We start from the raw sequence: 22,467 nt of genomic DNA on the forward strand, positions 1-22,467 counted from the left end.
GCTTCAAGTTTACTGTGACTTGGAAACCCCTCATTTATTCAATAATGGATGCTTTTAGAACGTGCCATGCAGAATCTGTGCCGTTAGTTAATTTCATAGGCAAGAATAATGTATAAGAATCCTTGTTTTGGGGGTGAGCCAGAGGCTTTTTTACTTTTTTACTAGATGCTGTCTGCTTTCCTTGTGATTCTGACAGGTATATCTTGAGAGACGTTTCTCTTTCTGCAAAGAATGCCGGCCGATTAATTATGATTTTGCTGCTCATTTGAGATTTAAAATGATTTATTGACTTTTGATTATTCTGTAAAACTCTGCAATTCTGAGCCTTCTTGGCATTTATTCTGTACCGTTTGATTTTGGGATTTTGAAATACAACTCTTTAACTTTTCCATGTTCTAGAACTCAGCTATTGAGATTGAGTTGTGTTAATGATTTATTATGTTTCTCTACTAAACTGATTTTGGGTGGGGTGTTCTCTTACGCTAGATAAACCCAGAAGTGTACCCTCATGAGGGGGAAACATCCTTTACGACGCAACTTTTACCACGCAGTACCTTTACAACGCAGGTTTTGCAACGCAAGTCATCACAACGACTTGCACTGGGGGCGCACTAGGATAGGTAATAGTTTAATTTACTATCCAACACCTTCCCTACTATCCACGGGGACTGGAGTTGGAATAGTAAATTAAACTATTCACTATCCAGCAACCCCCAACGCAAGTCGTTGTAACGACTTGCGTTGAAAAACCTGCGTTGTAAAGGCATGCGTGGTAAAAGCATGCGTTGTAACAACGTACATCCCTCATGAGGTAAATGGTGATATTTTGATATTTGGGGTGTCCCGATGATTGAGGTGCAGTCCTGAGTATTAGGGTACAGGGTTCCACCCCAACCCAATAAGGCACAATATGTCTAATACCTCTTTGCTCCATCCGTGGTTCTCTCTCTTCTTCGTTCAACTGTTGCTGTGAGACATTGGTGAATAGTCCATTCAGGTCAAGAATTTGGAACTGCTCTCATCTTTGGCCTTTGACTGAATAGAGTTGTCAGTTATTACACCTGAGGCCCTCTTGTTTATATTTTGTTTACGAAATTCTCTTATCAAAGAGAACTCCAAAGCATGTCAAAATGAGGGTTCTAAATATACATATTTTTCCACTATTCACTCAAATTTCATTATGAGGGCGGTCCCATTAAGATCAGAAGGGTTTCCTGGTTTGCACAGGTAACAGGAACAATGAGGAGAACTAATTAGGTGTGGGGAGAGGTTCTAATATAAGGAAGCAAAAAGGGGAACATGTCAAACGTATGGCTGAGATCTGGGAATTGAAAGCCTGAAAGTCAGTAAGAGGAATAAAGAAAACAAACAGAATGCACATCAATGTTTTATGGGATAAAAGGAACTAGAATGAGTTAAAAGGTCATGGTATGAGACAATTTGACGATTGTTATAAGGAATTTTACTGAGCCTAAGGGAGCAGCTGGAAAATGACTATGAGGCGAAGAGCAGAGGCGTGTGGCTGAAAGATGTTTATGTTGTGAGGAGCAAGAGTATCATTGATCTGATAGGAAGAGATAGCAATACCGCAATAAAAAGTAAACTACACTGCCAAAGCAAGAACACAAAATAATAATCTATAGTTTGTAAAGCGTGAACATAAGGTTCAAGGAGCTGGGGGCCCTCGTGGAGATTCAGTGATCCATTGCCCAAAGTTACATGATGCTGAGCTGGGCTGACGCCAGGGATGAAACCATTATTCCTGCGTTCCGGAGTCAGCTCCTCTGGTCGCTGCGCCACACCTCTCCCCAAAATGCATTAGGATCTTCATGTAACCAGGATTTTTATGTTTAAGAACGTACAATGAGAGCGCTTTACATTAACATTTTAGTGTCTGTAGACAGAGAAGTGATGAAAATCAACACACTTGAAAACTAGGATGGAAGCAAAGGAAGGGGGTAAATACAATATTCCAGTGTGGATGTGGATGGATAGGAGAAAATCTCAAGGCTACTTGATTGGAATCTAATAAATCAGGGGCAGAATTCTAGGGTCAATTCAGAAAAACATTTTTTTAAAATCTTCCCACCCGTATGTCCACTTCTAGCCGCCTCATTTCCGTTTCGAGAATAAACTGGGCCTCCCCGGTGGGGGCATAAATACAAAAATTCTATATGCCTGTATATAATAAATAACAGAGACTTAGCGAGAGTTACTGCAGATGTCTTGATTCGTTCTGCCAACAACCTGATCATTTTAGATCTTTGTCTCCTTTTCTGAAATTACATCTCTTCTTTACAGGCAATGAGACGAACCATTTATCACTTATTATATGTACTATATAGCAGTAATACAAATACAAATTAGTTACATTTTCATAAATATGGAAATCTTACCAATAAGAAACCACCAGACACGAGAGGCAACAGTCCAAAAAGATAGAAACACTCCATGAGCCAGTCCCAGCAAAATCGCACCTCTAAAAGAAAACACATTTTTGGTGAATTTTGAGGCAGGAGTGAATTCATACTTTTGTACCTCAGGCGTTGTGAGAAGTTGGCCCGATATGCAACGTTCGCTATTCTAGCGACCGCTATGTATCGTTCCAACGACCCTTATGGTGTTTGGTTGTAAGTCAACCTATAGACCAGCTATCCTAGTAGCGTGGATACGAGCAGTCTAAGGCTAAAGACTCGAGAGGGCGTGTTAAGCCAGCTGTTTACCACACATGTACCCCTTGAACACCCAGTGAAAGGACACCACACAAGTGTTATGAAAATAAACAGGATATTTATTAAGAATCACAACAGCCCTGTACTCTTTATGAGGACAGGGTACTAAGCACAAACCAAATCTCTTTAGCAAATACTTCAAGTGCACAATTAAAACAAGTGTCCGAGGACACGGAAAGGTTAAGGTCTCGGGCGGACCCGATAAGGCAAGTCGGAAGCGAGGGACTCGGGACCCTAGAGTAAGGAGGCTATGCAGGCACCGAAATGCCGAGTTACCTAGCCACGAGGGCTGCGGCTGCACAAGTCTTACAGGCGTCGGGGTCTTCGCTGACGAGCCAGGAGCCGGAAGAAAGGAGTTGCTGGCCGGCGACCAGTGCTGAATAGTTCGTAGAGATCCAAGCCTGGATCGGAGATTGATGAAACCTGAAAGCAGAGGGGACCAAGTTCGTACTACTAGCCAGTAGTCAGAGGGTACCAGGAAGGCACCTGTTGGCCGTCACCTCGACTAGGTGAGTGGGCGACGCTAGGCTCTGCAGTCTCACGGACCAGGAGGCGTTGTCGGCGACCACGGTGGAGGTGCGAGCTGTCCCACGAAGGATGATGCTGTCGGCGTCGCTGGGCCCAGGATGGGGCAACAAGCCTTGGCAGATCTCAGGGCCACGGGGTGGGCCTAAGATGGCGTCTTGAGTGGACCAGGAGGGTCCGGGGTGCTTCTCGCAAAGATGGAAGCAAGGGCCAGTCTGGAGCAACCAGACCAGCAGTGATGATTCTCGGATGTCGTCACAGAAGGGCACAAGCCAGCGGCGAGTGACCAGACAACGTGCTGAGCAGCGAGCAGAAGGGCCCCACGCAGATCGTGGAGATGCTGGGAGACTGCACTTCGGTGCTAGAGCGGCTCAGGGTCGGGGCTTCTCGGACCCCAGAGCACTCACCAGAGAGTTACCTCGATGGTCGTGCTGGTTTTTAAGAGCGTGCAGGTTCTGATGATGGCCGGTCCCTCGAGGTCTCGTCGCACCCACAGATCACAGCTGAGCTGATGACGTGGGTAGAGGTCAGAGGTGCCAGGGAAGCCGGTTCTCGTCGAGCTGGGCCGTCGGATCCTTGAGGAAGGACTTGCAGCAAACCGCAGAGTTCTTAGTTGGTGCCCGCTGATGCAGGGTGACTACTCCTTAGCCACAAGGGAGAAATCTTGAGAAGAGTCTTGAAGTCCTTTCGTAGAAAGTATTCTTGATTCAAAGATGATCTAATTTGGAAGGGTCCCCGCTCCGGTCTTTATCCTAAAGAAAGGGGTGGGTACATGACTAGGTCCTGCCCTAAGGGTGGGACCAGGAAGGGGGGTAGTTACGCCCCTCTCCCCTGCCGGGCTTTCCCCAGGCCAGGGCTGTCGCCCCTGGAACTGGTTCTAACCGGCAGATGCGTAGTGAGCACCGGGGTGCCACTCCGCAGTCACCTTCTCGCCAAAGCCCTACCTACCCAGAATACACAAACCCTGTCTGGGACGGTGCGAACAGCGCCCTCGACAGGAAACCCTTTGTCCAAGTGCTCCTCGCTGGAAGGACTCCCAGCAGCAGGAGGTCAGACTTGTGTCTGTGGTGGCAGCATCCATTTTGTGGAGCTGAGGCTTCAGTTGACTTTAACCAGGGTTCACAGTTACGTACATGTCGTGTCCCTCTAGAAGGGTGGGATGCTAACCTCATCGCCAGAATTGGTGAGAGGGCAGCACCCCGATTCGTATGACACCTTACTCGACATGTTTTGATAACGCGATACCGGAGTTACCGATATGGTACGCGTTATCATGGAACAGCTATTGGGTCTTGATTCCGCAAGCTGCAGCCGGGCTCGGCTCGGGCCTGAACCTAGCTCACACGAGCCCCCGCACTCTGCCTTCAGGATTGTTAAGGCCTGCCATAGGAGTGACTGATAGGAACTCGGGTGTCCATTGTATGGTTAGATATAGAGCTACTATACCTAAAGCGAAGGGTGGTTACACGTCTTCGCCCCAGCTGTCGTGCAGCCAGTTGTGTCAAATTTACGAGGCCAGCCAGGGGTGGCATAATACATGCTGCAGCCCATGGCGGCCCTGGGTACACCTATGCCCTGAGTTACAGGGTCTGATAAGGTGGCCCAGTACCAATTGGTAAATGCACCTAGGGTACATATCGTAATTTTAGAAAGAGAACAGCCAGGCTGTGGGTCTGATTAGCAGGCCCACAGCCAGAGAAAGTCGTAAACCAGTGAAACAAAAGCAAAAAATCTGGGTGATCATAGGATTGCAGACCCTACTCTCCTACATGACCCCCCCCCAAACGTCGGAACACTAAGCTAACCTTGACCAGGTGAGTCTTCTTGTTCTAAGTGGAAATATCTGGAGAGCCCATCGGCATTGCCATGATCAGTACCAGGTCTGTGTTCCACTGTAAAGTCCATCCCCTGTAGGGAAATGGACCACCTAAGCAGTTTGGGGTTTTCACCCTTCATCTGATTTAGCCACAAGAGGGGCTTATGGTCGGTCTGAATCTTGAAGTGAGTGCCAAACAAGTATGGCCTCAGCTTCTTCAGGGCCCAAACCACAGCAAAGGCCTCCCTCTCAATAGCTGACCAATTCTTTTCTCTAGGGGTCAGCCTTCTACTTATAAAAGCAATGGGCTGGTCTTGACCATCAAAATTCAGTTGAGAAAGAACAGCTCCCACACCCAACTCAGAAGCATCTGTTTGGACAATGAATGGTTTGGAGTAGTCCGGACTCTTGAGGATAGGTGCCGTGCACATGGCCTGCTTTAGGTCATCGAATGCTTTTTGACAGCTCGCTGTCCACTGAACCTTTTTTGGCATTTTCTTACTTGTCAGTTCGTTTAATGGTGTCACGATGGAACCATAGTTCCTGACAAACTTCCTATAGTAACCAGTCAGGCCCAAGAAAGCTCGAACCTGAGTCTGGGTGGTTGGAGGAGCCCAGTCCCTGATTGACTGTATTTTGCTCTCCAGTGGCTGAACCTGGCCTCCACCTACAAGGTGGCCCAGGTATACAACCTGTGTCTGCCCTATCTGGCACTTGGTGGCCTTGATAGTGAGACCTGCTGCTTGCAGTGCCTCTAACGTCTTCCGCAGGTGGACCAGGTGATCCTCCCAGGTGGAGCTAAAGACAGCGATATCGTCAAGATACGCCGCGCAGAAGTCATCCAGCCCAGTAAGGACTTGATTCACCAACCGTTGGAAGGTGGCAGGTGCATTTTTCAGACCAAAGGGCATCACCACGAACTGATAATGCCCACCAGGGGTTGAAAATGCGGTTTTAGGCTTGGCGTCCTCAGCTAACCTGATTTGCCAATACCCAGCTGTCAGGTCAAACGTACTTAGGTAGTTGGCCGAAGCCAATCTATCGATAAGCTCGTCTGCCCTTGGTATTGGGTGGGCGTCAGTCTTAGTGACTGCATTGAGACCCCTGTAGTCTACGCAAAACCTCATCTCTCTCTTACCACCCTGGGTGTGAGGTTTCGGCACTAGAACTACGGGACTAGCCCAAGGGCTATCCGAGGGTTCAATGACTCCCAGCTCCAACATTTTCTGCACTTCACTCTTGATGCAGTCTCTAACGTGATCAGGCTGCCGGTAGATTTTACTCTTCACGGGCAAGCTGTCACCAGTGTCAACCTCATGGGTACACCAATCGGTCTGGCTGGGTGTTAGAGAAAACATATGTCTGAACGACTGAAGAACCTGTTTACAGTCGCTCTGTTGATGTTCGGAGAGGCTGCCACAAAAGACAACACCATCTACCGATCCATCGTCAGGATTCTGAGTGAGCAGGTCGGGGAGAGGGTCACTCTCCTCCTCCTGTCCCGCATCTAGGGCCATGAGCAAACTCATGTCCTTCCTGTCGACATATGCTTTTAGCCTGTTGACATGGAGCACCCTGTGGGGGCTCCGGGGAGTTCCCAGGTCGACCAGGTAGGTGACCTCTCCCTTTTTCTCCAGGATGGTGTAGGGCCCGGACCATTTGTCCTTGAGTGCTGCTGGGGCCACTGGCTCCAACACCCACACCTTCTGTCCGGGCTGGTAAACAGTCAAGACAGCCTTTTGGTCATGCCAAGCTTTTTGGAGTTCTTGGCTGGCCTTAAGGTTTTCAGATGCCTTTTCCATGTATTCAGCCATCCGCGAGCGGAGGCCAAGCACATAGTCCACTATGTTGGTTGCAGGCTTTTTGAGAGGTCTCTCCCATCCTTCCTTCACCAAACACAGGGGTCCCCTTACAGGATGCCCGTACAAAAGTTCAAAAGGGCTGTAGCCAACCCCCTTCTGTGGGACTTCTCTGTAGGCGAACAAGAGGCAGGGGATCAGGACGTCCCATCTACGCCGAAGCTTTTCCGGTAGTCCATGAATCATCCCTTTTAGGGTCCTGTTGAATCTCTCAACAAGCCCATTGCACTGTGGGTGATAGGGTGTAGTGAACTTGTAGTTAACACCACATTCCTTCCACATAGCAGTTAAGTAGCTCGACATAAAGTTTGCACCTCTGTCGGAGACGACCTCTTTAGGGAAGCCCACTCTGGAGAACACTCCAACTAGGGCTCTTGCCACAACAGGGGCTGTAGTGGTCCTAAGGGGAATAGCTTCAGGATACCTGGTGGCATGATCCACTACCACCAGTATAAACTTGTGCCCTGATGCTGTTGGTGGTTCCATGGGACCGACAATGTCGATCCCCACCCGTTCAAAGGGTACCCCCACCACAGGCAGTGGTATAAGGGGGGCCTTTGTCGTGCCACCTGACTTACCACTGGCTTGGCAAGTGACACAGGAGCGGCAAAACTCCTTGGTATCTTCGTTCATGTGAGGCCAGTGAAAGTGTGAGACGAGCCTGTCCCACGTTTTCGTCTGGCCCAAGTGACCTGCTAAGGGAATCTCGTGGGCCAAGGTAAGTAGGAAACCACGCTGAGACAAGGGTACAACCAGCCTCCTGGTCATGCCAGGCTTGGGGTCTCTTGACTCAGTGTACAGGAGTCCATCTTCCCAGTATACCTTGTGGGTACCTGTGGCGTTCCCAGCAGCCTCAGCAGCAGCCTGCTGTCTGAGGGGTTCAAGAGAAGGGCAGTCTAACTGGTCCTTCCCCAGGTCTTCCCTTGAGGGTCCCCCTGAACCCAAGAATTCAACTTGATCAAGTTCGAATTCCCTAGGCTCAGTTTCCCGCAATTCCTGTAGGTCAGCCTCCTCTGAGACTTGATCCTCGACCTGGGGCAAGGGGGAAGGCGCAGCCTTAACCCTACTGCTCTTTTTCTTGGGAGGTGTCTGGTCCGTTGTTCCAGGATCCAGCACCTGTTCAGTGGGGCATTTCCTGACCTGTGACCTAGTCACAGCGAACACATGTGCTGGCAACCCTAACATTTCCATGTGAGTCCGGTGCTCCACTTCTGACCATTGTGACGACTCCAAATCATTGCCCAACAAACAATCCACTGGGAGGTCTGGACTAACTACAACCTTCTTTTGGCCAGTTACCCCTCCCCAGGAGAAAGCTACAATTGCCATACTGTGATTGGTAGTGACATTGCTTGCATTGGTCACCAGGAATTCTGTACCTGGCATGATCTGTCCAGGGTCCACAAAGTTAGGCGTCACCATGGTGACGCTGGCACAAGTGTCCCTATAGGCCTGAGCCATCTTTCCATTTATGAAAGGCGTCTGTCGGTATTTGCCCAAAGAATTGGGGCTTACGTCAGGGGACACGTCCACGTCCCCTGTACTGACAAGGACAGCCTGAGTGAGTGTGCCAACTAAGTTGTCACGCCCCTCAGAACCCAGGGTTAACCCTACTAAACCCTTGGGAGGCGCACTACCACTGCTGACTGTACTAGGGGGCACAGGTGCCTTAGGGGCTGCAGTGGCAGGAGTCTGCCCTCCTCCTTTCTTGGTGCACTCACTAAACCAGTGAGATTTACTTTTACAGTACTGGCACCATCTTTTGGATTGGCCTTCTTTCTTCTTTTGGGGAGCCTGACCCCCACCCTCTTTGGGTTGTTGGGGACCTGTCGAAGACTTCTGGTCATTTTGTTCCCCCTTAGAATCTTTACCCTTCTGGTCTGCTTTCTTCTGACCACCTTGATTCTGGCCCTGGTTCTGTTTAACTCTCGTACGAACCCATCTGTCTGCCTTCTTTCCCAATTCTTGGGGAGAGGTCAGATCCGAGTCGACAAGATGCTGATGCAACAACTGGTTCTGACAATTGTTTAAAATTTGTTCTCTCATCATCAAATTATACAATCCTTCGTAATCAGTAACCTTACTGCCCAGCAACCAGCCCTCAAAAGCCTTAGTGGCACAATCGACAAAATCAGACCAATCTTGAGACTGCGTTTTCTGGGTATCCCTGAACAGCACCCTGTACTGCTCAGTGGTTAGGCCGAACCCTTCAACGAGTGTATTTTTCAAGACTTGGTAATCGTTCGCATCCTCCACCCTTGTGGTGAGGAGCTTGTCTCTTCCTTTTCCTTCAAAGGAGAGCCACAAGATAGCTGCCCACTGACTCTGGGGAACGCCCTGCACAGTGCAGGCCCTCTCCAAAGCCGTAATCCATTTGTGGATGTCGTCCCCTTGTTTAAAGGGGGGCACTATCTTCCCAAGGTGTTTCGTATCGAAACTCTTTTCCCTATTGCTAGGTACATTGCTGCCACCAGTGGGGACTACCCCACTTAACTGTTGCTCTCTTGCAAAGGCAAGCCTCTCTTTGGCCAGGGCAAGTTCTTCCCTTTCGATCCTTAGATTAGCTGCCCTTTCCTTAGCTTCGTACACTCTCCTCTGAGGGGACGTCATCCCTCTCTGAGACGAGTTGTGAGAGCCATTGGTTTGAAGGGATCTGCCAGAGCCTCTTGACAGAGATCTGGCTCGTCCGTTCCCAATGTTAAGCTGACCTGATAGTGGCCCCAGGGGTCCCCCAGTACCGCTATCATGTTTGCTTAAGTTGGACCTGCTAAGTCTGACGACTTCTACCTGTCCCTTATCTGCCTCATCCCCAGAGAGATCCTCATCCTCATCTTCCTCCCCATCTTCGTTCTCAGTTGCGAGGTGGATGAGGTCAGGATCGTCTCGGTTCCCTCGAGGGGAGGCATGTCTCCTTCTGGATTAGAATGGCTAAGAAGCTTCTCAGCCTTTCTGGCATCATAAGTCTCGAGGAGACCAATCAGAAAGGAGGTGGTGGGGTTAGCCCCTTGCTTAATCTTCCTAGAGGTACATACTTGTCGTAACTCATGGAAGTTAAGCGCAGTATATCTTGAAGGGATGACCTGTGGAGGGTCAACTGACACAAGGGGAGACTCAGAGTTTCCTCCTTTGTCCGACATACTGCTTCTAGTGTGGTGTAAGTGATGCACCTACCTACACTATGTGTTTCCCTACTGTTCCCTTGCTAAGAGTTGCAGCCAAGGTGTGCTAAGCCTTGAGGAGCTACAACAGCTGGTTCAGTAGAACTCAGAGTATTCTAAGCTTTAGTTATATGTACTAACAGTACTTATGCGATCTTTCAACAAGATATTCTTAGGATACGTGTGGTAAAACAACAGCAAGCTCAAATCCCAACCGCTGCTCACCAATGTGAGAAGTTGGCCCGATATGCAACGTTCGCTATTCTAGCGACCGCTATGTATCGTTCCAACGACCCTTATGGTGTTTGGTTGTAAGTCAACCTATAGACCAGCTATCCTAGTAGCGTGGATACGAGCAGTCTAAGGCTAAAGACTCGAGAGGGCGTGTTAAGCCAGCTGTTTACCACACATGTACCCCTTGAACACCCAGTGAAAGGACACCACACAAGTGTTATGAAAATAAACAGGATATTTATTAAGAATCACAACAGCCCTGTACTCTTTATGAGGACAGGGTACTAAGCACAAACCAAATCTCTTTAGCAAATACTTCAAGTGCACAATTAAAACAAGTGTCCGAGGACACGGAAAGGTTAAGGTCTCGGGCGGACCCGATAAGGCAAGTCGGAAGCGAGGGACTCGGGACCCTAGAGTAAGGAGGCTATGCAGGCACCGAAATGCCGAGTTACCTAGCCACGAGGGCTGCGGCTGCACAAGTCTTACAGGCGTCGGGGTCTTCGCTGACGAGCCAGGAGCCGGAAGAAAGGAGTTGCTGGCCGGCGACCAGTGCTGAATAGTTCGTAGAGATCCAAGCCTGGATCGGAGATTGATGAAACCTGAAAGCAGAGGGGACCAAGTTCGTACTACTAGCCAGTAGTCAGAGGGTACCAGGAAGGCACCTGTTGGCCGTCACCTCGACTAGGTGAGTGGGCGACGCTAGGCTCTGCAGTCTCACGGACCAGGAGGCGTTGTCGGCGACCACGGTGGAGGTGCGAGCTGTCCCACGAAGGATGATGCTGTCGGCGTCGCTGGGCCCAGGATGGGGCAACAAGCCTTGGCAGATCTCAGGGCCACGGGGTGGGCCTAAGATGGCGTCTTGAGTGGACCAGGAGGGTCCGGGGTGCTTCTCGCAAAGATGGAAGCAAGGGCCAGTCTGGAGCAACCAGACCAGCAGTGATGATTCTCGGATGTCGTCACAGAAGGGCACAAGCCAGCGGCGAGTGACCAGACAACGTGCTGAGCAGCGAGCAGAAGGGCCCCACGCAGATCGTGGAGATGCTGGGAGACTGCACTTCGGTGCTAGAGCGGCTCAGGGTCGGGGCTTCTCGGACCCCAGAGCACTCACCAGAGAGTTACCTCGATGGTCGTGCTGGTTTTTAAGAGCGTGCAGGTTCTGATGATGGCCGGTCCCTCGAGGTCTCGTCGCACCCACAGATCACAGCTGAGCTGATGACGTGGGTAGAGGTCAGAGGTGCCAGGGAAGCCGGTTCTCGTCGAGCTGGGCCGTCGGATCCTTGAGGAAGGACTTGCAGCAAACCGCAGAGTTCTTAGTTGGTGCCCGCTGATGCAGGGTGACTACTCCTTAGCCACAAGGGAGAAATCTTGAGAAGAGTCTTGAAGTCCTTTCGTAGAAAGTATTCTTGATTCAAAGATGATCTAATTTGGAAGGGTCCCCGCTCCGGTCTTTATCCTAAAGAAAGGGGTGGGTACATGACTAGGTCCTGCCCTAAGGGTGGGACCAGGAAGGGGGGTAGTTACGCCCCTCTCCCCTGCCGGGCTTTCCCCAGGCCAGGGCTGTCGCCCCTGGAACTGGTTCTAACCGGCAGATGCGTAGTGAGCACCGGGGTGCCACTCCGCAGTCACCTTCTCGCCAAAGCCCTACCTACCCAGAATACACAAACCCTGTCTGGGACGGTGCGAACAGCGCCCTCGACAGGAAACCCTTTGTCCAAGTGCTCCTCGCTGGAAGGACTCCCAGCAGCAGGAGGTCAGACTTGTGTCTGTGGTGGCAGCATCCATTTTGTGGAGCTGAGGCTTCAGTTGACTTTAACCGGGGTTCACAGTTACGTACATGTCGTGTCCCTCTAGAAGGGTGGGATGCTAACCTCATCGCCAGAATTGGTGAGAGGGCAGCACCCCGATTCGTATGACACCTTACTCGACATGTTTTGATAACGCGATACCGAAGTTACCGATATGGTACGCGTTATCATGGAACAGCTATTGGGTCTTGATTCCGCAAGCTGCAGCCGGGCTCGGCTCGGGCCTGAACCTAGCTCACACGAGCCCACGCACTCTGCCTTCAGGATTGTTAAGGCCTGCCATAGGAGTGACTGATAGGAACTCGGGTGTCCATTGTATGGTTAGATATAGAGCTACTATACCTAAAGCGAAGGGTGGTTACACGTCTTCGCCCCAGCTGTCGTGCAGCCAGTTGTGTCAAATTTACGAGGCCAGCCAGGGGTGGCATAATACATGCTGCAGCCCATGGCGGCCCTGGGTACACCTATGCCCTGAGTTACAGGGGCTGATAAGGTGGCCCAGTACCAATTGGTAAATGCACCTAGGGTACATATCGTAATTTTAGAAAGAGAACAGCCAGGCTGTGGGTCTGATTAGCAGGCCCACAGCCAGAGAAAGTCATAAACCAGTGAAACAAAAGCTAAAAATCTGGGTGATCATAGGATTGCAGACCCTACTCTCCTACAGGCGTCACCTCCTTGAAGCGGACAAAAACAAGGGGAAATGTGTTAATTTCTCCAAAAAAAGATGGGTGCTGCAGTGCATGCTGCACTTCAAATGCTAGGGCGGCTTTAGCGCTGGTGGCGCCAAGTGCGCCAGTCTCTTTTGGCATCCCCAATGACCTTCTTCTCTATGAATTCCCTCACTACCACCCTAAAACAGCGCCCCTCCTTACCCTATAGCTGCTCTCACACATGCATTTTAATTGTTTTATAGCGCTTCTCATGCCAGTGTAGGGTGTCAGAACACCTTACATCAAACTCACGTTATACAGAGACAATGAATCGTACGCATGTAAATCAGTCTATTGAAAATGTTACATTCAACGATGAGCATTACAAGTGTAAGGACTTGTGGGGCATATTATCAACAAATAGCGATATTTATCACAAAGTAGGGTTATCTGCAATTTATTGATCGCCGCGCATCACCGTATTTTATCGCTGAGATAACGTGCTATTAGCAACGTTTATCTCAAAAGCAATACATTTTCCGGCAATAGCGGCGAAATCCGTGAATATCGCTGAGAATACAGGGATATTCACGCACTATCGCTCGGTCTTAGCCATTATATCCACCTCCCATTGGATATAATGGCTAAGAACTGGTCTGAGCAGGCGTTAATTTTTGGAGATATTCGCGCTTAGTGCGAATATTTCCATCACTACGCCTGTGTTGGTAATAGGCGATAGCGATGTTAGCGGCTGCTTTCTGTCGCTAACAGGTTGGGTACGCCCACTTTGCATGTCATTAGCGATAAATATCGCTGACATGCAAAGCGGGCCCCAAACCGCTCGCTATCGCCTACAAGCTGTCACTAAGTGCTGTTAGCGACAGCTTGCTAATAGGGCGATAGAATTATCGCCGTTTAGCAGCCAAAAACAGCCGCTAAAGCAACAATAATTTCCTATCGCCCCCCCTTGATAATATGCCCCCACGTTATTCATACTAGTAAGCAATATATTTTAGGACTGTTTGGTCTGAAGAAGCAGAAACTCTGGATGTAAAATGTAATACAGTGGTTGGGGCTGCCTTTAGTAATAAGAATGTATTTCTTCCTAAACTAACAGTTTTTAGCAGCATTAGGGTAATGAAAGACTGGGAAAAAATACAAGATTCCAACCCTATGCCTTGCAATTTTCATGCAGCTCTTTGATTACAATTCATAGGCCACTGTGCTATATTAGGATAGTAACTTATGAACTGCAAGTAACAAAAGGATCTCTGTGACAAAAGCAGTTCCTCTGATCCACATAAAATACAGTTCTGTGATCTGCATGTTGCACGTTCTTTGCAGCAGGCACACTAACGCTCTGCACTTACTACATGATGAGTCAGAACTGTCACTAGACAAAACTCAATCTCTCCCCGGCAGGATAATTAATCACCTGACTTATCGTGACATTTTTATTGTTGTCTGAAAACTGTCAGTGGTGCTTTCAAAGCCAAAAGCTATTTTGAAACACAGCGCAAACCGAGGTCAGAGCCAGATCCAAACGCACTGTTTGCACCTCCCTAAAGCATGCCCTGATCCAAAGAATGGGAACCTTCTGATTTTGTCTAGCCACAGGAATTTGTTCTGGAAGGGTATGCTACCTGTACAAAACGTATGCTAGACAATGCACACTGATTGTCTGCACCATGGTATGAGTCTGTCTTATTTGAGAGCCAGCAGACACAATTTTAGTACCCCATTACTAAGTCGAGCTTCGAGACATATATTTAGTTTATGGGCTTACAACCCACCTACTGATTTTCATTTGTTTGTTTCATTGTTCTTTAAAAATCCTTGCTTGCTAGTGGTCAGTCTTTCCTCTTTGTCCTCCCTTTTTATCTTTCTTTCCTCCCATGGAGGGAGCAGGGACCAAGTACTGTATCTTTACGCTTTGGTTGTTTATGTGTTCCTTTGGGGGACTATTTGTTTAGTTGCTTCTCGCTCGTGTTACACTGTGGGTGCATGTTCACCTTCGGCACCCATTTTTTATTGCATCTTTTCTCTGCTCCATCCTTCCCATTGTTGCTGCCAACCTCCCCACACCTCCCGCTCCGATGCTTTTTTCCTTTTTGTTGTTGTTTCCGGGTTTGATTTTCCTACACAGAGTTAATGCTTGTAACGCTCGAGATGCAGCCCTTTCTCCTTATTAGGGTTTTGCATTCTGTGACTCTTATCTTTGCTGGTTCATTAGAAATTACTCCACAGAAGAGATGCATCACTCATTGAACTGGCTTTTGTAAGGCCAGGCATCTCTGCCCTGTAGCCGTTGCAAAATATCGTAACCTCTTTGGAACAGGACCGTTGCTGTTCCGATAAACGGGTTATTGCAACTTGTAGACAAACAGGTTCCCAGTACTGAGCTGATTGGCAGAATGTTTCTATTGAAAAAAGAGGCTAGGTGGAGGCTTAGCCAGCATTGGGCACATTAGAATGTATCCAAATCCAGTTTGATATAAGACTCAAAGGGATTCTCAAAGGGATTGTTTAAAATCTGGCTGTACTGTTAATCTATGTCAGCCAGTGTGTGTAATAATAAATTCAATTTTTGTGACTTGCAGCGGTAACGGAATTACTCTTCATTGTCTGCTTGTCATATATTTCTTATGGGAGGGGGTGTGGCATAACAGCTAGAGCTGCAGACTTCAAAGCTGTGAATCTAGTTTCAAGTCTCTGCTTCGGCTCAACATCCTGTGATTCTGGGCCTTTGGACAGCGTCTAGAGACCTTCACAGGGTAATTATCCGCATTTACAACTCCAAGTATTATTATTATTAATTCATTTGGATTTTTAAAAAACCAAACATTTTAATTGGGCAGTTCAGTCAGAATGTTGGAGCCAAGGCGACCACGAGATGCTTTTGTGACCCTGTTATGACGCAAGCTCCTTGCAGGAATGCCTTGCTTCACAGACAGTGAAGTCGGATCCTTCCTCTACTTTGTGCCATGATTTTAAAGTTTTTTTTAATAAGGTTCTTTTATTAACATGTCAGACAAATCGTACATTACAAAGCCCTATTTCTCCATAGACAGCTTATAAACAAACCTTTGCACGTCTCTATAAATAACTGCTCTTAGGCAAACAAGATTCTTCCATGATTTCATTGGGCCATCACCACTCTCGCCCACTACCCCTGACTTAAGTAAAAGTGCACTCTTTCCAGCCACCAACCCAGCCACTAGCATCGCTCAGCATCACAGGTTACATAAATCTGGAAGAGACCAGATAAGATTGTCAAAGTGCTGTGATTAGTTCTAATACCCTGAACCACTCCAAATAAATCTAGGGGGGGGGTTTAAAACAATCTGACCATGACCAATGTGACTCGGGCCTGCAGTGCCACACTGGGTGTGAGTTGCCTTTGAAGGCTTTGGCTGGGAGTTCGGTTCAGTCAATTGTAGCTCTTTCATTTCCCCGTGGGGCCAACCGATGTCATAAAGCTGAAATGTTGGTTCTAAAACCGCAAAGTTGTAGTTATATGGAACAATATATTTTTCTGTGAATATACCACCTTGATTTTTTCCTTGAAAGAGGCATGAATGGTTGTATGTGTAGAGATGACAGATTTTCACTTTTCTTTGCTGCTTTAAAGATACAGGAAGCTGTGGCCCCTCTTTAATTTATTAAGTATGAAAGCAGCATTTTGTGCATTATTTGTTCATAGAATAGCTCGAGGTGTGATTAAATGGCCATCGTTTTCCTACTTATATTTAAAAAAAAAAAATGTTGTTAATATATAAGTTTCGCTTTTAGGTCGAGGACCGAAGGCTGCCCTTGCGCAGTCTCCGGGAGGAGATTTAATGATTTTGAGTATGGGGGCTTGAACCCGCCTCTCTCCTCCATTGGCTGGCTTCCTAAACGGAGGCCAGCCATTGGATGAGAGGGGCGTCACTCTGCTCAAGCCCCGTCTCTTTCGGATTCAGGGGCGTGTTCTTTCGACTGTGACGTCACCAGTCACTCAGAACGCCAAAAACACGCCCCCGAATCCAAAATTTTCGGATGTTTGCGGCGGCCATTTTTTTTCTTGTTTTTGTTCCTTTTACAGGTCTCCCCATGCCCGTGGCCGTTCCGTGCAGCGCCATGCAAGGAGTGTTTTGCCCGGTATGCATGCAGCTGTTTGCGGGTCTCAGGTAAGACATCTTGTCTCTGTTTGTTGTCTAATGCTTGTTTTTGTTCCTTTTACAGGTCTCCCCCGGCCCGTGGCCGTTCCGTGCAGCGTCGTGCAAGGAGTGTTTTGCCCGGTTTGCATGCAGCTGTTTGCGGGTCTCAGGTAAGCCATCTTGTCTCTGTTTGTTGTCTAATGCTTGTTTTTGTTCCTTTTACAGGTCTCCCCCGGCCCGTGGCCGTTCCGTGCAGCGTCGTGCAAGGAGTGTTTTGCCCGGTATGCATGCAGCTGTTTGCGGGTCTCAGGTAAGCCATCTCGTCTCTGTTTGTTGTCTAATGCTTGTTTTTGTTCCTTTTACAGGTCTCCCCCGGCCCGTGGCCGTTCCGTGCAGCGTCGTGCAAGGAGTGTTTTGCCCGGTATGCATGCAGCTGTTTGCGGGTCTCAGGTAAGCCATCTTGTCTCTGTTTGTTGTCTAATGCTTGTTTTTGTTCCTTTTACAGGTCTCCCCCGGCCCGTGGCCGTTCCGTGCAGCGTCGTGCAAGGAGTGTTTGGCCCGGTATGCATGCAGCTGTTTGCGGGTCTCAGGTAAGCCATCTTGTCTCTGTTTGTTGTCTTATGCTTGTTTTTGTTCCTTTTACAGGTCTCCCCCGGCCCGTGGCCGTTCCGTGCAGCGTCGTGCAAGGAGTGTTTTGCCCGGTATGCATGCAGCTGTTTGTGGGTCTCAGGTAAGCCATCTTGTCTCTGTTTGTTGTCTAATGCTTTTTTTTGTTCCTTTTACAAGTCTCCCCCGGCCCGTGGCCGTTTCGTGCAGCGTCTTGCAAGGAGTGTTTTGCCCGGTATGCATGCAGCTGTTTGCGGGTCTCAGGTAAGCCATCTTGTCTCTGTTTGTTGTCTAATGCTTGTTTTTGTTCCTTTTACAGGTCTCCCCCGGCCCGTGGCCGTTCCGTGCAGCGTCGTGCAAGGAGTGTTTTGCCCGGTATGCATGCAGCTGTTTGCGGGTCTCAGGTAAGCCATCTTGTCTCTGTTTGTTGTCTAATGCTTGTTTTTGTTCCTTTTACAGGTCTCCCCCGGCCCGTGGCCATTCCGTGCAGCGTCATGCAAGGAGTGTTTTGCCCGGTATGCATGCAGCTGTTTGCGGGTCTCAGGTAAGCCATCTGGTCTCTGATTGTTGTCTAATGCTTTTCTTTGTTCCTTTTACAGGTCTCCCCCGGCCCGTGGCCGTTCCGTGCAGCGTCGTGCATGCAGTGGAGTCTCAGGTAAGCCCTCTTTATTTTCTTTCTTATGTAATGCGTTTTTTTTAAATTATAACTTTACACCATTTTGTCTCTTAACATTTTTTTAAAGTTAACCACTGTTTTGGCCTGTGTCGAATATACTATTAACTGGGTTTTTTTTTTAGTTTTGTTGAATCTGCGACAATGCTATCTTTGCAGACATTGGCGAAGCTATTGTACTGTCGGTCGGGTTGCTGCAAGTTCCCGGTAAGTGTATTAAATGTTATTTTTTTCCTATCTTCTACTTACAATATAGTATTTTATTTACGTTATACTTTTCTATGCTTTTATGTATTTGTCCTGCCTTTCTTGCTCACTTCATGCATTTTATTTTTTTATTTTTACAGGTTTACCCTGGGTCGTGTCGTCTTCATGCACTAGCGTGCACAAATTGCTTTGTTTGGTATGTATGCTGTACTTTATGGCCACAGGTAAGCCCTCTTTTCTTTTTTTATGTAATGCATTTCATGGCTTTTATAACTTTACCCCCTCGTTGATTGTTGGTTTATTCAGTTATGGAAAGTGGTTACATTGCCTATATTCATCCTTTTTATAGTGAATTAATGCACGCTTTTTACCTAAATATTAGTCCTGGTTCTGAGGCGACCCTAAGATATAATTTTTCTTTCTTCATATGGGAATGATTAGAGGCCTGTGATTTTATTTCGGGTCATACTTTTATTCCAGTGCCATTGTGAGAGTATGTTCTTCTTAAACATGCAATATACATTCTTCAAGTGAAGAAATGTATGGTGTGAGTGTGCTTTAGCTATTTGTCTTGGCCCTCCCGCCCCATTCACCGATCAGAGCACTTCAGGTGCAGCCATTTGATAACATTTGATTATCTCCATAAAGGGGTCTGCAGTCGCCCCGCTCTGCAAGAATGGCCAGCAGCTCAATGCACTGCCCTTCTCGTGCTCTCCCCGTCCCTACATCACCGAGCACAGCCATTGGCCACCCCAGTAGTACTTCTTGGTGATTGGTTTGTGATCTGTCGGGTGGCGGCAGGGAATTGACAGCCTAGCTATGTGGACTTTGCAACACCAAACAGAGGACTAATATCAGTTTGGAATGGTTACCTTGGAAACACCATCGTTAATTTGCCATATCCTTACTTGAGCTTTGATCCGAGAGAACTGACTAGCATCATTATGTTTTCATTATTAGTGTCATTATGAGCCAGTTTTGAAATAATTATAGGCTAAGTATGACAGAGGTGTTTGCTGCGTCTACTGTCTTTTATTTATTTTGTTGTTACTAAAGCCCTTCGTGGGAACTAGCCTTTTTCTGAAGTAAATGTTAGCTATTAGCGCAACCCTGCTTAGCTAGAAGGTAAGGTTGGCGGCAACCAACTGTGTGTTGACGTGGAAGGATGTGTAATAATTTACACACTAAATAGTACATAACAAGAGGTAGGCAGTTTATAAAATCTGTGTGGGCATAAACCTTCAGTTTGCTGAGATGTTTGACAATTTGGCTGATGTTCTAGGAGTACCGAACATTCTGTGCAACATTTGGGATTTGCAAATGTACATTTTATAATTCTGGACAATCCATGTGGTGTTTCACCAATTTTCTTTATAATTTCTTTCCCATGGAAAACATTTTACTATGTAAAATATTATAAAATGGGGGTTTTCGTGACCTCTTCCCACACTTTCTGTGCTGCCTACTCTTGTATCGTTAACTCTAGGCATACATTGGAAGTGCAGAAAATTGTGGTCAAAATATTGCAAAGGTTTGCGGTTATCTCGCCCGCAACTGCACATGCACAGCATACGCTCTCGCTTGCGAGAAATATTGTATAGAAGGGACCTGCAGCACTTGGCTCTGTCTGTGTGTGTGTGTGGCTCTGTCTGTGTGCTGTGTGTGTGTGGCTCTGTCTGTGTGTATGTGGCTCTGTCTGTGTGTGTGTGTGGCTCTGTCTGTGTGTGTGGCTCTGTCTGTGTGTATGGCTCTGTCTGTGTGTGTGGCTCTGTTTGTTTGTGTGGCTCTGTGTGTGTGTGGCTCTGTGTGTGTGTGTGTGGCTCTGTGTGTGTGTGTGTGTGGCTCTGTGTGTGTGTGTGTGTGTGTGTGTGGCTCTGTGTGTGTGGCTCTGTGTGTGTGTGTGTTGCTCTGTGTGTGTGTGTGTGGCTCTGTGTGTGTGTGGCTCTGTGTGTGTGTGACTCTGTGTGGATAGCTTTTTTGTAGGTGGCTCTATATGCGGGTGCCTCTGTCTGTGTGAGGGTGGCTCTGTGTAGGTGGCTCTGTGTGTGTGGATGGCTCTATGTGAATGACTCTGTGTGGGTGGCTCTGTATGTGTGTGGCTCTGTGTTGGTGTAAATGCAATAGGTCATGCATATGCGAGCGATTAAGCTATTGGCATTGTAAATGACAATGCCATTTATTTAACGATTAAGCTATTGGCAATGTAAATGACAATGCTATTTATGATTTTAAAAAAAGAAAAAAATTTCATGAGCAATGCCAATAGCTCTACCTTTAATAATGCAGAGACCATTGCATTGTAAATGCTTGTTTTGAACTGTTTGTACAGTATACAGAGGATTCTCTGAGCGTGCAACATGGAGGCTTTTATAAATAAAGTATATGAGAGTTATGCAGTAGTTTATCTGAACTAAGACCTTTTTTTGCAGGGCGCCTTTGCAGGCAAGCTGATGTGCCTATCATCTCCTTCCTTTTTTTTTTTACAATAAAACACTGATGAATATTTAACTTTTTATGTAGCAAGGCAGTGAACCTGTTTGGAGCTGGTAAGCATGGATGTGCAGTTTGCCATTCTTTGCTTTAGGTATTTTATTTCTGTTAGAATTATGGTGTTTTTTCATGTACACTCGTACAATGAATTTATACTGAAGGACCACTTGCATTCACTGTCATAATACCAATATGTTCACATTTTATGCAGAGCAGTTTGTTCTTCCATTATTTACCTTACAGGTTGTCAGACTAGATAATGCTTTGGTTTTAGGTTTGAGCCTACGATAGCATGCGCTAGTGCGTATGTATCGCTTGTTAGGGTCGAACCCATGATAGTATACTCTAGAGCATGTGTATCGCTTACAAGACGCTCTTGTTAGCAAAACGGGCTTGGATCCCTCTCTGTTGCTTACAATTTGTTGACTTGCATGGCACTGTTCTTTACAGCCTCGTAACTGGTCACTGCAGGCCTAACATCATTTTTGTTCCCTTGTGTGGAGCAGGGGCCAAGCACTGATTGATTCAACTTAATCAGTGCCCCCCACTGCTCCCGAGATGATTGTGGTACTAATTTGTTCTTTTTTACTTGCAGTGCCCTGCAAACAAAAGGTGTGTGACAGGCAAAAACCTGCCCAGCAAAATTGCAAAGTTTTATTTTCTATAGTTAACTTTCTTTCATTTTGCCAATTCTTCTTTTCTCACTTTGCACTCCTATTTCGTTTTGTTTTTGCTCGTGACCGCTGTTCTCAAAAGATGATGATTATCTTGTTTTATATATCTTAAAAACAACATTGTTTCTTTCTCATGTGTAATTTTCAAAATTATGCAAAGCAGTACACCCCAATCCACCTCACTCCAATTCATGCTATTCCAGCCCACCTCGCCCCACACAAATTTACTCAATCCAATCCACCCCACTCAATCCAATCCACCACAGACCAATCCAGTCTATCACTCACCCCAAATCCACTACATTCCACCAAACCACACTCCAATCCTCCCAACCAACACCACTCCAATCTGCCCCACCCCAGTCCATTCCAATCTGCCCCACACCAATCCAAAACAAAATGGCAGCACTCCAAACTTCCCCACTCCAATGCAAAACAATATGCCCACTCCAATCCGCTCCCCTCCAATCTACCCCTCTCCAATCTGCTTCACCCCAATCCAAAACAATCTTCCACATTCCAATCTACCCCACTCCAATCCAAAACAATCTGCCTCACTCCAATTCAAAACAACCTGCCCTACTCCAATCTGCCCCACCCCAATCCAAAACAATCTGACCGACTCCATTCGAAAAAAATCTGTGTTTACCACCAAATCTGAACTATTCAATAGGCAAAGTAGTCATCTACATCAAGGCTTCTGAGCTGTAAAAGTAAAAAACAAAAAATGTGTGCAAGTTTGAGATTCATCCGTCAAGGTTTACAGATTTCATGAAAGTTATTATACTGTCTTTAGACTGCTCTTTCAATTTTCCATATATAACAATAAACATCAATATGCTTTAGGCCCATAAACCTCAAGCTGATACATGTTCTGTGCCCATGTTGCGTCT

General features: G+C 47.3%; 1 protein-coding gene across 1 annotated transcript in view; it reads right to left on the bottom strand.

Annotated features, from left to right (window-relative positions):
* CWH43 (cell wall biogenesis 43 C-terminal homolog) overlaps positions 1–22,467 on the bottom strand; it is a 433,217-nt gene that overhangs the window by 242,290 nt on the left and 168,460 nt on the right. Inside the window, exon 6 of the mRNA XM_086962659.1 lies at positions 2,397–2,479. Within this exon, the coding sequence (XP_086818785.1) occupies positions 2,397–2,479 (83 nt within the window). The remainder of the gene's footprint in view (positions 1–2,396; positions 2,480–22,467) is intronic.

This window comes from Lissotriton vulgaris, chromosome 3_1 (assembly GCF_964263255.1).
Source record: "Lissotriton vulgaris chromosome 3_1, aLisVul1.2, whole genome shotgun sequence".
Lineage (NCBI taxonomy): Eukaryota > Metazoa > Chordata > Amphibia > Caudata > Salamandridae > Lissotriton > Lissotriton vulgaris.